This window comes from Fopius arisanus, unplaced genomic scaffold (assembly GCF_000806365.1).
Source record: "Fopius arisanus strain USDA-PBARC FA_bdor unplaced genomic scaffold, ASM80636v1 scaffold00071, whole genome shotgun sequence".
Taxonomy (NCBI): Eukaryota; Metazoa; Arthropoda; class Insecta; order Hymenoptera; family Braconidae; genus Fopius; species Fopius arisanus.
The window spans coordinates 514,274-529,119 of record NW_011887810.1 but is presented as its reverse complement, the minus strand read 5'-3'; the positions used below and the strand labels follow the sequence as shown (position 1 = coordinate 529,119).

At 33.5% G+C, this 14,846-nt stretch overlaps 1 protein-coding gene across 8 annotated transcripts in view; it reads left to right on the top strand.

Moving 5' to 3' along the window:
• The window catches only part of eag (ether a go-go), a 144,576-nt gene that overhangs the window by 64,502 nt on the left and 65,228 nt on the right, over window positions 1-14,846 (top strand). For 5 of the 8 annotated variants that reach the window (XR_892457.1, XM_011310013.1, XM_011310011.1 and 2 more), the window contains exons 3-5: window positions 4,194-4,294; window positions 10,716-10,848; window positions 12,636-12,647. Coding sequence is in view for 7 of the 8 variants with exons in the window: in XM_011310013.1 (XP_011308315.1) it covers window positions 4,194-4,294; window positions 10,716-10,848; window positions 12,636-12,647 (246 nt within the window). In the remaining variant the exon portion in view is untranslated. The remainder of the gene's footprint in view (window positions 1-4,193; window positions 4,295-10,715; window positions 10,849-12,635; window positions 12,648-14,846) is intronic. The other 3 variants (XM_011310014.1, XM_011310012.1, XM_011310009.1) reach the window with 1 other exon arrangement.

The window sequence follows — 14,846 nt, the reverse complement described above, 5'->3', positions numbered from 1 at the left end:
TAACATTATCACAAATCGAACAAACTCGATACAATTTTAAATCCCTAATCACTTCTTTAACAATTTCAACTGAATAAACTAAGTCAGATCACCAATTCAGATATTCGTCAAAATTAAGAAAATAGTCAATGTTGAAAAAAAAATTAATTAAGTCACAAAAATTAAATTCCTGAATCTAATAGAAGAATTATTCTTGAAGAATGGTTAAGTCAAAAAATAAATAGCCATTAATCTGAGACAAGGGATTTAATAATTCCCCAAAAGTCAACCCAAACAAAAAGCGGTAATAATAACACCACTGCAAACACGTGAAACTGGGATTATTCCGAGTCTCTACACTCCCATAGAATTTACTAACCTTTGAATGTCACTTTCCAACCAAAAATCACTCGAGTGTCGATAGCAACGCTATAATTCCAATTTCCGTTAAATCCAAAAATTGTTTAAACAAAAAAAAATATATAGTCTCTATAACCTGAACAAGAGTTGATGACACCAATGGTTATCGAAAATATCGCTAAAAGAATTTAGAAAATTACTTTCCCCAGCAATGGCAAAAACCCCCCTGGAGAACTCGACAGTAAGAAAATGGACCCCAAGCGTCCTAACAAATCAAACTCAAATTAATTTTCAGGATAACCATAAAAACTTTCGGAAGTGTTCAGTCACTTACCGATATCCAATAAACTCGTCCAGTAATGTCAGACCTCTTAAAAAAAAACCGAAATTGTCCTCAACACAATTAGAAGACTTTTCAAAATTCTTATCTCTTTTCTCCGCGATAGGCCAGTATAATGCGATAATCAACATGTGTATCTCAAATGATGTCCAAACGGTGAGTGATAAAATTGTCCCAATACAACCAAATAAAAATTCGAAAAAGAAAAAAAAATAGAATTAGCAAAAATATAAAAAACCCCGCAACTTCAACTCTTGTTCCCGGTGACTCTTATTAACGGTCAAAACCCAACATAACCCAACATTAATATAATGATATATAATATATAATTTTGAGCGGGTGAATACAAAAAAATGCTATCGTAGAAGCAATACTTGTATGCATTATCAAGTAATTTTTGGAGAAGTGGTAGAATTTTTTATTGGCCCACATTATAGACAAATATAAGTATTACGCATCAAGTACCTAAGCATTGATAAAAAATAACTGCGTGTTTTTCCCAAATGCTTTGTTAATCAGGACAAATAACAAAAGTAAGTGCTGAATACCTGACTACTTCTTTTTGGAATTACGAAACGAAATCAATATAAAAGATGGGGGTAAAATGAACGATTAAATTATTATTTTTTGAATCCAAAACTGCGCCAATACATCCAGAGGTGAGAAGTTGTAGAAATTAGAGGGAGGGAAGAAGAGAGACAAGATGGTAGAATGTTTGAAATGAAACGAAAAATAAAGTGAACCGTGGAACAAAGTAAACCGGTAGCCAAATGCATTCTTATAAGGGTCAAATAGTTGAAAGGCTGCAACAGGAGAGTGATTAGAATGATTGAACTTTCGTGAAGGCCAAGTCGCAAAGATAGGCACATAACAGTAATCAGGGTCGAATGAAAGAGAAAGTGGTAAAAAGTAATCCATTTGTTTCTATAATATGACGCTGATGAGCATTTAAAGCTTTCTAATTTTTTCTATTACTGACCGAGGGGGTAAAGTAGGTTATACATAACATTTTCTGTTCAGGAATATTTGAGCACCTTTCAAAATTTGATATGAAACACAGGATGTGAGAACGTTTTTTACAATTCATACAGCCGAGTGGTGTTTTTCATTTCTTCTTTTTTTTAAAATTAATATTGTGACGTTTATGAATTTTACCCGGAGGTAAAACTCAAATAATGTTCTTTTTCTACTGCTGACTTATTATTGTGGGTACTATTTGTCCGTCACTTCCTCCTCGACTAGCTCTGCATCGAGCTCACGGGGGATTCGTTCACTCGGAAGAAGGTGGGTGAGGGATTAGGAAGAATTCCATTAATTCATTAACCACTCGCGTAATTTACAAGTAAAATGATGATATATTAACTAAAGCAATTAAAATACACGACAATGGTCTAATTGGGTCGATATACGCGAGCTTAGGGAAGTCGAGAATTGGATACTTCGACTCTCGTCTTTTCTTGGCAGAAGGCATGGAGCTCAGAGGTCTGCTCGGTTCAGCTCCCGATCGTACTCTCTAGTCTAATCCAGAGGTCTGGACTCTTCCGTTGCCGACCGTATTCTGCTGTTTTCAGCGTCTTCACGACTTCGTCCAGGCTCTTTCCAAGTCTCTACTTACTGAGCTAAGCAGTCTCACCGTTAGTTTCCATTGTTATTTTTTTTCGTATCGTTGATGTCAAATCAGTCAAACAGCTCAGCATACCTAGAGCTGGACTTCTAACTGACCGTGGGACTGCTGATGCCATGTCTGAATAACAGGAAAGAGGGATCATCTCTCTCGTTTCTATCATCCACCATTGTCTTTAATTTTCAACATATCTTATTTCGAAAAACCGACGTATTGCTTAATCTAAATACGTCACAATATGAATAATTGTTTTTTTTTATGTTTTGTTTAATTATGGATATACCAATGAAAACATCTTTTTCAGATCTTTTTACTAAAAATGTGGGAGAAATAGATTTTCAATTTCATACGATTTTTAATAGGTACCCTATTTTGTACTCCCGAGCGTCAAAAATTCGTCGTGCCTGTTGCATCAATAGGGTAAAAATTTCCCTACGAGGTGGGACCTTGAAATTGAAAAATGATCTATGATAATATGTTCAAAAATTTTAATAGAAATAGAAAATCTTTACCTACGTAGACAGAAACATTATAGCAGTGAATCTATTCATACAATATATCTGAGCTAATCAGATCCAAAGCTCCAACATATATACAAAAAAATGGCTACTTATGAACACAAAATATATTTGTCCTCACTACCATGAGGCAAAGGTAGGCTCGGAGCTGCAGCCATAAAACTATTAAGGCTCTAATTATAGGCGACCTAACGTTATTAAAGATGTTACCGGATATTCGTGTGTAGGGGATAACACCGCAAGATGGCGCGAGCGCAGCATTGAAATGCAAGGGCAAATGTTTTGAATTTCTTACACGTGGGACAGCATTTTCTTTTCGATAAAAAAATAGAAGTAATATAGTGGTTCCGATTCAACATCCATGAGTGGAAATGAAAGTAAGATGCTCATAAACTTGAGAAACAAAAATTTCATCATCAATAACTTTTCAAATTTTGATTATCACGCCAAGATTTCCACTCATTTGTTCGAGTCACTCAAGCTGGCCCAAAAAATTTTTAATTCTCCTTCCTTTTAGAAAAAGGAATCTTTCTTGAATATGAAATCTCAAGAAGACATGGAGGGGGGATTTTCTATTTTTTTTACAAAATATTAGCGGTAATGAAACTTGGACAACTCATTTTTTTGCTCAAGTTCACGACCATCCCACTTTCAATTTCATCGTTAACTGTTAACTTTCAAGAACCGTATTACACAAAAACATATTTTCAGCGAAAAAAGAATAGACCGATCTGTATTAGTACCTTAATCATTTATGGGTTAAATATTTCCGAACATTAAAGAACGCTGATAATGATTTTTATTGTGAGAAGGTTGCACATTTTAATTTGACATCGAGATCGGGCAATATAGTAACGAAAAGTTTGAAAATGCATCTCAGGGCAGGTCTATTAAAAACATGATAATCAAAAAATCTATGAAAGGTACGAATTTTCCTTTTTGTAAAGTCCATAAAAAATAACAGTAATCAATCAAGAAAATGACAACAAAAAATATAATAATTTCAAAAATTTTCCCATTAGACATTGAAAATTTTCCAATTTCACTTTTCCCACCATCAAATTTCTGCCGATTATTCCCACTATTCTTGCCTACACGCAGGGCTTCATGGGCCCGAAGGGGGCGCAGCCATAAACTTTATGGCTTGAGAAAATTGTGTCTAATTGAGATCAGGAGCTGGAGTAGCTGCGAGAGCTGAGGTTGCCCACCCCTGCCATATAGCCTAATTATTAAATTATTCGTCAGAACCACGATAATTAAATTAACCCCCGAATAATTTGCCAGGAAATGCATTTGCCTATAAGACCTTCTTTATCCTTCTATTCCTTTTGGAAACATCATTTATAATCCCTTTATTTTTTGTTTGTTTCAGCGGACAGTAGTTTCCTTCTTGCCAATGCTCAAATTGTTGACTTTCCAATTGTTTATTGCAATGAGAGCTTTTGTAAAATATCTGGATATAATCGAGCCGAGGTAAGTATTACATAAACAGCTTGCCAATATGAAATTCTGATAACTGACAAAACAACAATTACTGAATGCAATTTTTTATCATCCACTTTTGAATTTACCAATAGAATCACCATTTTGATAATGTACGACAATATTGTATTGTCTCAATATGGATTTCATGGAATCTGCTAAGTTCATTGTTTCTGGATCAATATTGTTGACATCTTGTTTTTTTCCGCGGATTGCGTAAATTATATACTTTTGACTAAAATGGATTTCAAGTAAAACTTTATCCAGCTCTTGGGAAAAACAAAACTAAATAGGTAAACAACAATGACGAGTCCTTTTACACATGGAAATGGGCTTAGATGGGAAATATATATTAATTGTATGCATCTATTGCCGCTAAAAATATAATACATCAGATATATGCTGAAAACATTGGGACATATCTATATTCCACACATATATTCAGTACATATATGACATTTACATGAAATATATTTGCAGCCAAGAATGCAGTATGTTACATATATTATTATTATATATTTATATTTTATTCCCATAAGGATTAATATCAGCCATTCGTCAAGTCCATGATTAAGAATATTATATAAAATTTCTAATTTTTATATGGAGCATCTTTGTCAACTTAGCCATCCATTTGCATGTCTCTAAAAGTTTTGGTCAAATTCCACGTTTTTCTATATTTGGTAAATTGTTCTGTACATTTTTTCAAATTTCTTGGGAATTTGCGTGCGAAAAAAGTTTTCTAAGACATTACTTCTTCCTAGTTTTCAGTGAATGGTTCATGTGTGAACCTTGTATTTTTTGCTCAACTTTGTTGGTAAGGTTCTTATGCTTGAAAAATAAATAGCATAAATAAAAATGGGAGAAATAGACGGAAAGAAATAGACTAATTCAAATTACCATGAAGTATTTTCTTTTAACCATGTTTTTTATTCGTTTTATACGGTAGGTAATTACAAGATTACAACAGATATTCACATCTAAAAAAACGGGTAGATAAAGAAAATATGATATAAGTATCTGACGTTCAATAAGCATTGGTTACTTTTTGACACTTGCATTTACTTTTGCTATTGGATTTAAATGAAAAAAAAAATTGTTTACGTATGGGCTCATGGGGCCAGGCCGAATCGGATACCAGGTAGCTTTTGCATCTCCAATTTTTGTTTTATTTTTTCATATTGTAGTGTCGGTTTAAAGATGCATCCATAATTTTTTTCAATTTCTTTTATTGAACAGTTTTCGACGTGTCGATTTTTGAAAAATTTCAAATTTTTTTTTTTCATTATCCATAACTTCTCGAAAAATGAACCAAATTGGATGTATTTTTTTTTCAATTTCGGCGTTCGAACGCACTTTATAATGAAAGGATCAGAAAAATTATTAGAACTGTAACTCTATAAAATTTTCAAATTTTAAATTTAAATTGATTGATTAACAAACAAACACGTACTTACACGTAAATTTTTTAATAAAAAAGTCGGATCCATTAAACCATTTTTAAGGTTGATTTTTCAGTGGGATAACGAGGGCATGTATTTTTTCAACTTTAATTTCGACATTTCTGTTATCTATCTTAAGGTTGTTGTCGCGAGAGAGTCAGGCTTAAAATTTACTACGCTCCGGGTTGATCTTCCGCTAAGCGGAGAATACGAGTTAGAATATAAACTTTTGCGGGTGTACAGTTCCACTCGACTCACGCACACAAGAATCTACCATGCATGGATACATGTACACACAGCTAACACTAAATGGTGCCGATCATGGCAACCGCGCGCAGCGTGTCTCTGTTTTCATGTCTCTCTCTTTCTCACTCAATGTATTTATTTTATTTATGAATCGTCCCTTTGATTCGTCATTGACTATTCCAAATAGATTCGCGCCACTCGAGCAAAAAGCGTTGTTGTCGCGTCGCGCGCAACAAACCCATGCGCTCCGCCCACTGGGAGAAATAATGCTACTTTAAAAATTTATTACTCTACTACGAAACTGACGATCACTTTCTTCTTTCTTCAGTATATTGGTGGTCACTATTTCTACGTTCTGTGTTAATTTCATCAAAAAATGTGGAGTGGTTTTTTTTTTTCAATAAAAACGGTGAAATGCATTTGAACCCATGTTAATTTAAAAAATCATATCTCAGCTCAGAAACTGACGATTGGTTTTTTGTTGTGCTCATTTTGGAGGGAATTTTAAGAGCTATCTATAGCAAAAATAAAAAAAAAATCTGTCGAAAAACGGGTTTACACGACAACAACCTTAAGGTTGTTGTATGGTGATAGTCTCTACAAAAAATTTATCCGGTGCAGAACGGGTCAGTTTAGAACACAATCTTTTCACGGCATATACTCACACTTAATTGATTGCATTGTACATGAATAGTTAAAGTATAACTATATATTTTCCATATTAACTATTTTCAATTATATAAATTTATGAATTATCGATAATTATATCGCGTAAACTAAATGGTCAGTCGATTTTATTTTTTTTCTGTATTCCCTCCCACGATATATATTCCATGTTTTTTTAATTTCGAAAACTGTCGAGCCGATGATATTTAAAAAATATATTTGTATACTAAGTGATGATAACTATGTGTCAAATAAGAATTAACAATAAATTCTGAGTATAGTACATTTTTCAGACATTTTTTAGCACGGATAATTGACATGTTGAAAAGAAAAATAAAAAAAAATCGATGTCATCGTTATTCCACTAAGAAATTAGTCTTTAATGTTGTTGAATTAACCGTTTTTTCTGAAACACTGTTGTAAAATTAGTTATAAAAGGTAAGTTTTTCGCAGATTGGCGCCTGAAAAATTTGTATAAAAGCCACACCGTGGAAAACACATCTACACATCACTACACATTAGCCATCTACTGGGATGTTAATCTTGCATGTAGGGAGGAACGATCTGTTTTTCATGGCTAGGTCTGAAAATAACTATTTTTGAAAAATTTGTACGAAAATCGATCAGTACGTGTTTTTTGTAAAACAACAATTTAAATTTCAAATTTGAAAATTGTATAGAGATACGGTTCTAATAATTTTTTGATTCTTTTATTTGCGACGTTTTAAGTAATCCTATAAGTAAAAATATTGCAGTAATCTGGAGTGATCTAACTTGTAACTAGTCCTGGAGACTACCCGAATGAAAATTTCAATCAGGTTGAGATCAGAATTTAATCGGGTTAACCCTGATAATAGATGAAGATCTGATATGGTAACTGGATCAAATCCTGATCAATCATGACGGCGTTTTTTTATGAAGACTTGATCAGGTCAAATAGTTCGGGATTTGGTCAAGTCAACGTTATTCAAACTGGATAATTGGAATAAATTACAATTATTAGCTGGAAACAAAAAAAAATTAAATAATTAGGTACCCATCAGGAATCATCAGAATGAGCTCAGACTCATTAAATTAGAAACTGATCTGGTTCCACCTGGACCATTTGTGTTCTAAGAAACTGAATCAAAACTTGATGAGTTCCTCACTCAGAATCACCTGATCAGACTTAAATCACGATGATCAGATGAAAACCTGATCGTAATCCACCTTAAGTAATGCGGATCGGAGTAACTTCATCAAAATTTTATCAGTTCTTCATCGGACATCGCCTGGTCCTGCAAACCTGACGACTACTGAATCAAATATTTTCCAATCCTTAGGGCTGTCGTGCCCTAAACTCCGACTAACTGTCGCTTGGGATTTACTCGCGCTCAGAAGGCTTAGGATAATCGGGAAGATATTTTCAGGTAAAACACTCGTGTTCTTAATCGTTACATTTATTCACTAATGACTAAGATACGACACCAGAGGGTTATGGATGAGTTCGGTAACGCGTTATTAATTTGGAACAGCTGTGATAAACGTCCAACATCATGCCCGATCATCTTCTGCCTCTCTAGGAATCCAGAGGAAGATTCAATATCTCAGAATGCAGTTCTAAGCAATCCCATGGTACTAATACAGACAAATGTAGTAATTGATATTGTCTCAACATAGTCAAACAGCTCTCTCCTGAGAAGCTAGACTCAGGTCACCATGAGAGCGCTGAGCTTGGTTCACGGACAATGAGAAAGAAATCATATTTCTTCACCGGAAATTCTAAAGTACAAATAATCAACGCATCGACATCAATACATCACATATTAGAAAGTGCGTTCAAAAACGAAGATTGTTTCGACAAATTTTGTGCATTTAAAGACAAATCTGAAAATCTTCCACAATTCCAGATCTTGAAAACTATTCAATAAAACGATTTAGAAAAAACTCATGAAGGCATCGTTAAACCGATACTACAACATAAGAAAATTCCAAAAAAAGCAGAGATGCAAAAGCTAAATGGAATTGGATTTGACGTGGAATGCACCACATTTAAGTCTTAGCTGTATCATGTGCATGTGGACATTTCCGTACCGATAATTATTGCAGTCCAACAAAGTTTCCAATGGAATTAGTTTTAATGAGACATATCGTGACTGAAGTTAACCTGAAATAATTTCATAGATTCGAAATCACGGATTTCAGCCGCAATGATGAATTAACTGAATTAACAATAAATAAAATCCAAGAATCGCGAGGGAACGGGGCAGATTTGTAATAGACCCGAGCGAATGAGTTCGATGATAGGGATAAATAGAAATTACTATCTTTCAGAAAGAACGGTCTTCTGCTTTAGCTTAACAATTTGTTGAATAAATAAAGTTTTGTCAGAACCCAAAGGTATTCATGGCAATTATGAATTACAGAATGTGATTTAGTAAATCGTTAAATGCCTGAGTCAGAGGTAATAAATTCACGAGTTTGTATTTCATCGTGGATGCGATTGCATCAAGTAGTCTATCTTTGTCACGCATCGGGTGAGGCATCGCGTACCGTCCTAGGTGCTTGCAAAGGCCACAACCGTCGTCAAGGCGAAGTGTCGAACTCCAGGGGTCCACATTTACGTGGATGTTATATCCACAAATATTCGGGTTAATTTACATTTCAGTATTCTTTGATGCGGATAATATGTACCACTTCTCGTGTCCTTATGATATACAGATCATCGGCAGAATTTCTTAATAGTATTTCTGGCGCACAACAATTTAAATTTTTTAAATCTGCTGATTTTGATGAAAAACGATTATTTTTAAACTTTATATTTGAAAAACGATGGATAGAATATTTTACAAGTTATACACGTTGCAAACTATATTATTTTTTAATTCAGGGTTTCCATTCACTTCGACTTATTGCATTGATCCCGAATGAATTTGACGCGAGTTCAAAACTTGAACGTGACTTCCAGATGACCAGTCATAGAGTAGCGCCATAGGGAAGGAGTAGACCCTTGATTTAAAATAATTTCAAAAAATTTTAAAATAACTTCATTAACTTAAAACTCGTAATTCAATTACTCATAGAAGATGGTAAATTTATATAGCATTCGATACTTCGGGACGTCACAGGAAATCGTTGAATAAAATTTCAGATTAGGTAGGAAGGGACCTGGGAATTCTTGATATGGGGATAAGGGAACTATGATTTTTAATATGATTTTACAAGAAAAATTTAATGAAAAACTGTATAATCCAGTTCAGATTTTGAACTCGAGACCTTCCAATTATGCATCGGCTGCATAAGATGCTAACTTCCCATATAAAACACGTCCTGAATCATTTGTTTAGTGCAAATAAAAAAGAACCGAGTATATTCCTCAAAATACGGGTACCTTTGTACCTATAGAATCACACAAAATCTAATACAAATTCCCAAAATCCTAAATCCTAAAGTCTTTGCTACTACAACAACTGTAGCAAAAGCCGCATATAAAAATGCATTCATTTACAAACACTAAAAAGTTTTCGTAGAGCTTCGCTCGATTGCTCATCCAGGAACTGATATTCCATATTTCCACATGTGACAAAATGAAAATCACTAACAAAATATACTATTTTGCCGTTTTCTTTATAAACGTGTTTTATTTCCTAATAAAGAATATATTTCTCTTTTAGAATCTTCCGCCTCTTCTTAATACACGGAGAGAAAACGTAATCGAACCATTTGAGAGAATGTAACCTTTTACCTAATTTTTCTCGAATGGCTAGATAACAGTAACGAAGCAGTTGACAAATTGTATTGAATGCATTGTGTATGAAAATTGATTTAATAACAAATTTTGAATAACCGAACAGCAATACAGTCGATTGCATCAATCAAAGCACAAAGATCAATCAATAGCACAACATATTTTATGAATAACAAAATAATGAAAAAAGCACATGTTAAAATCATATATGTTTAATCATATATCAAGTGTTGACATTACATGGGTATAAATTACATTTGTAACCCTTTGTTTTAAGTAAATATCTGATGAGAATCAAAGAAATGAAAAGTATTTTAATCCTCTTCGACAGGTGATGCAAAAATCTTGTCGTTGTGGATTCATGTACGGCGAGCTGACTGATAAGGAGACGATAGCAAGGATAGAAGAGTGCCTTGAAGGACAGATACACGATCAATTCGAGATACTACTCTACAAGAAGAACAGTGAGTTTCATCTTGTGCTATTCACTACAGAGTAGGAAATTACCTGATAAATTTGCACGTGGCGGATAGAATCTTCATGTACGCAAGGATAGAAAAGGAGTGAACGTCACCTGTTAAGGTCATTCGGAGAGGGACGATGAAGACTAGGTTGACTCCAATTTTCTCGAAATACAAGTTCTTCCATTGAATATTAGAGGAGAGAACATTTTCCCATTTCATTTCTCCAATTTCATTTAAGCTTTTCACTTCCTCCTCCTCTAATTATAAATTTCGCTCGTTAATTCTACGTAATTTCGATTTCTAATACAAATGGATATTTTTGAATTGCCATGTTCTCTTGCACTATTAGAACATTTCTTTTTAATTTCAAGTAAAATCTCTTAAAATGTCCAGAATTTATTTTTAGGTATTTTCCATAGTGGTTATCGACAAATCAATTAATTTCATAGACCCTCATCGAAATTTCAATTCCCAAAATACTGGAAATTTAATTGAGTCCCGTGTGTAGTTCTCACAATGATATAAAGATTAAAGAATTTGGTTTTAAAGTGAATTAAAATTCACCATGTGGAAAATTGACGAGTAGCTTTCACTTGAATGCCACAAAATTGCTACCAATGTCCGTTTATAAATTTGATGATCATGATTGAACATATGATGATCAATAAACAAATCCGATTTGAAAAACATTTTGATAAACATTGAGTTATTTAATTTTATATAAACATTGAGTTATTTAATTTTATGTCCCATTCTACTACCAGTACTTGTACAGAAGGTTGCTACTTAAAATTTCGCATCGAGCTGTGAATACTATGTCCATAAATGTCAAATGCAGCTCAAGACTAGAGATACATATACCGAGAGAAAAAGGTTAATAAATATAATGCGAAAGCTTCTTTCAATAACTAAAAAACTAACTTAAAAAATCCATTTTCATCATCAAAATATTCCATCATACTCATATTTTGCCTGGAAATCGATCACACAATGGCTTTTTAGCACCGCGCACAAGGGAATCCTCCCGAAATGAGCTATAACTGTGTATCGGTACAAACTATTGCGTGTCTAAAATTCAAATTAATTCAAATTTCCGATAAACCAATTGAATTACAAGGGAAAACATTTTTCTTTCAAATAAAAAAAAAATGATAATAGCAATCTTCTATAGCAATTGCCAAATTGATCTAGTATACTTATGAAGAGATCGTCAAGTGTCCGGATACCACTACCCGTTCGATAACCGATAGACTGATGGTACATCAGTATTTCACTGGGAAATTCATAACATGAATGAACTTCATCATTATCTCTATATATGGCTTTTTATTTTCTACTACTCGATGACAATCTACCTTACCTACCTTACCATGTTTTATTTGATTGTGTAATCCCTCAAAATTCGGCAAAAAATTTGAATCCTTATGGCATCATGTCAATTGTCAAATTTGTAATTAAGAAGGTAATGTCGTACTGTCTACTACGCAATTTTCTCGATATGGGGGTTTTAATCACTGGTAGTTGTCTTCACTCTGTTTTATTTGTCATACATCAACAAAATGTTTATCCGTATTTGTCTTCTGATTTGAACAGATGTCTGTTTATACGTCTAATACAGCATTCACTTTTTTCGTTTTACCGTCGACGTTAAGAATAATTTTAAAAAAATGAGGGAATATTAATAAAAATGAAGTAAAACAATGAATTCAAGTTTTTAATATAATAGAATAATGCGGATTAATACCCGATCGTAGTAACCAAGAATGTAATTCTTTATGTTTTTAAAGGTACCCCACGAGGTATGTCTATACGCAGGTACTCTCACAATGACTATCTCGCTATATACCTATCTATCTTTCCCGCTCGCTCGTCAATTGAAAAATTAAATTTAAAAAAACAACAAAAAGTTATCAAACCAAATGTGTCTCAGTCATTTGCCAATAAGTAAGTGATCGCCAATTTTGATGCATAATAATTAACATTCTATATATATGGATAACCTGTAATTATATTAATCCCCGTAGATTTATAATTCCATTCTATTCATTGAATTAATCATAAAAATATTCTACTAGAGAAATGGTGAAGCAAATCTATATAAAATATATTTCCTCAATTCTTGCACTCGTAGCATCGCTTATTCGTAAGGAATTTATCTCAGTTCTATAAAAGATTTCATAATATTTTATTTTTCATAAATTTTTTATCAAATGCTAAAATAATGTGGAATCATAATAGTAATCTGAATAATTAACGAGGAGAAATGAAGACCGTTGGAAGAAATCACCTCTAAAATTGCCCCATGAAGCTTTTCATGCCTAAGTGATTTGCTTAATTCACAAATTTAGAAATTTGTCATTACAACCTACACAGAAAGAAAAATAGCGGAAAAATTACGGAACTTTCCCGGATTCGTGGGGTGAACTTGGTTTTCGAGAGAAAATACTGTAAGTTCCGTAAAGATTTTCGTAGCGAGCCGGAATTTTTACGAAACTTTCAGGACAATTTTACGGTACCTCTAGTACTTTTCACGAAAAGCAAGATCACCCCACGAATACGTGAAAGTTCCGTAATTTTTCCGGTATTTTTCTCTCCGTGTACCTGTTTCACCAATTTGATATTGATTAGCCAATTACATAGCCTCTAAACATAAAACGTGATTGTTATTACACTTACAAATATGGAAGCTTCATTCAAAAGTCAACGATTATAATTGAAATATTGGAATATGAGTGGGCTATGGATAAACCACGGGTAGATTAATTGGCTTACAAATTTAATCGAATTCCCAAATGTTCTATACTATACTCTATACTGTCATCCGATGAGTGGACTTTCACAAAATTTCATGTCACAATTTTTTTCTGTCTGTTATTCTCATTGTACCTAAATGAAATATCTCCAATCGATATTTTTCATTTCTCTCGAGTGCTTTTAGCGTCAAGATTCAATCAACTCATTCTCTCCTCGTCACTATCTCTTTAAATATTCTATTCGAGCCAAATATTTTAAAATATCTTACGAAAGAAATCCGCCAGAGACAGAAACAAAAAATTTGACAATGTATGCTTTTCATGTTTCGGTGATTTACCTGTGAATATATAATCTTATCGACATTACACTAATTACTATACACGTTGATTGACTGAGTGGTGGCGAAATCGCTATGTGAGGCATTCTTCGTCAATCCAGCCACCTTTTTTTCCACACATCTGAAAATCCTCAAAAAATGCTATACTATTCTATGGGTTAACGGTTTTACACCCATATATAACCAAAATTAACGATTTTTCATTTTTCGGGCGAACATGCTATGGGATTGACGGGAGAAAAATATATCGTTTTTGCGTTATGTCATTATTCAATGACTCGCAAAATTTCGAGGTGGTGTCAACACTTTTCTGCGATTTTCCTAAGCTTTTAAAAAGAATTAGAAAACTGTAGAGAAACTGCAGGGAAATGCATCGCACCACTACAAAACTTCGCAGATTATAAATTATAGCGCATTTTCTTCTGGTTATCATTGATAGAAAAATAGTCCGTTAATCTTCGATATTTTCTGAATCCGTTTTAATACTATTCGGAAAACAAACTCATATCTTGACATTTTTAATTTCTTGATTCTCCGATTTATCCGAACATGAAGAAAATTTATGTCGACGATTATCAGACTAGTGTTTTATTGATGATAACCAGAAAAATAGTATATTGCCGGACGGGGGTTATGGGGTTTTTCACTCGTGTGGAGTTGGACTCGCCAAGCCGAAGGCAAGGTCGTCAACCAAACGAGTTTTTGGGCAAAATCCGTTGTGATTTATTTTGTTCAAAGTTTACTGCCATCCCACTTTCATAGTCCTCGGAAAAATTTCGAGTAAGCCCGGCATAGAGTATCTATCCAATGTGATCTTCAGTTTGAATTAAATGTTGTTAGCCTGCAGTATATAAAAACCTGAGATACAAATTGTGTTGCGGAAACTAATCAAATGGTTATATAATAA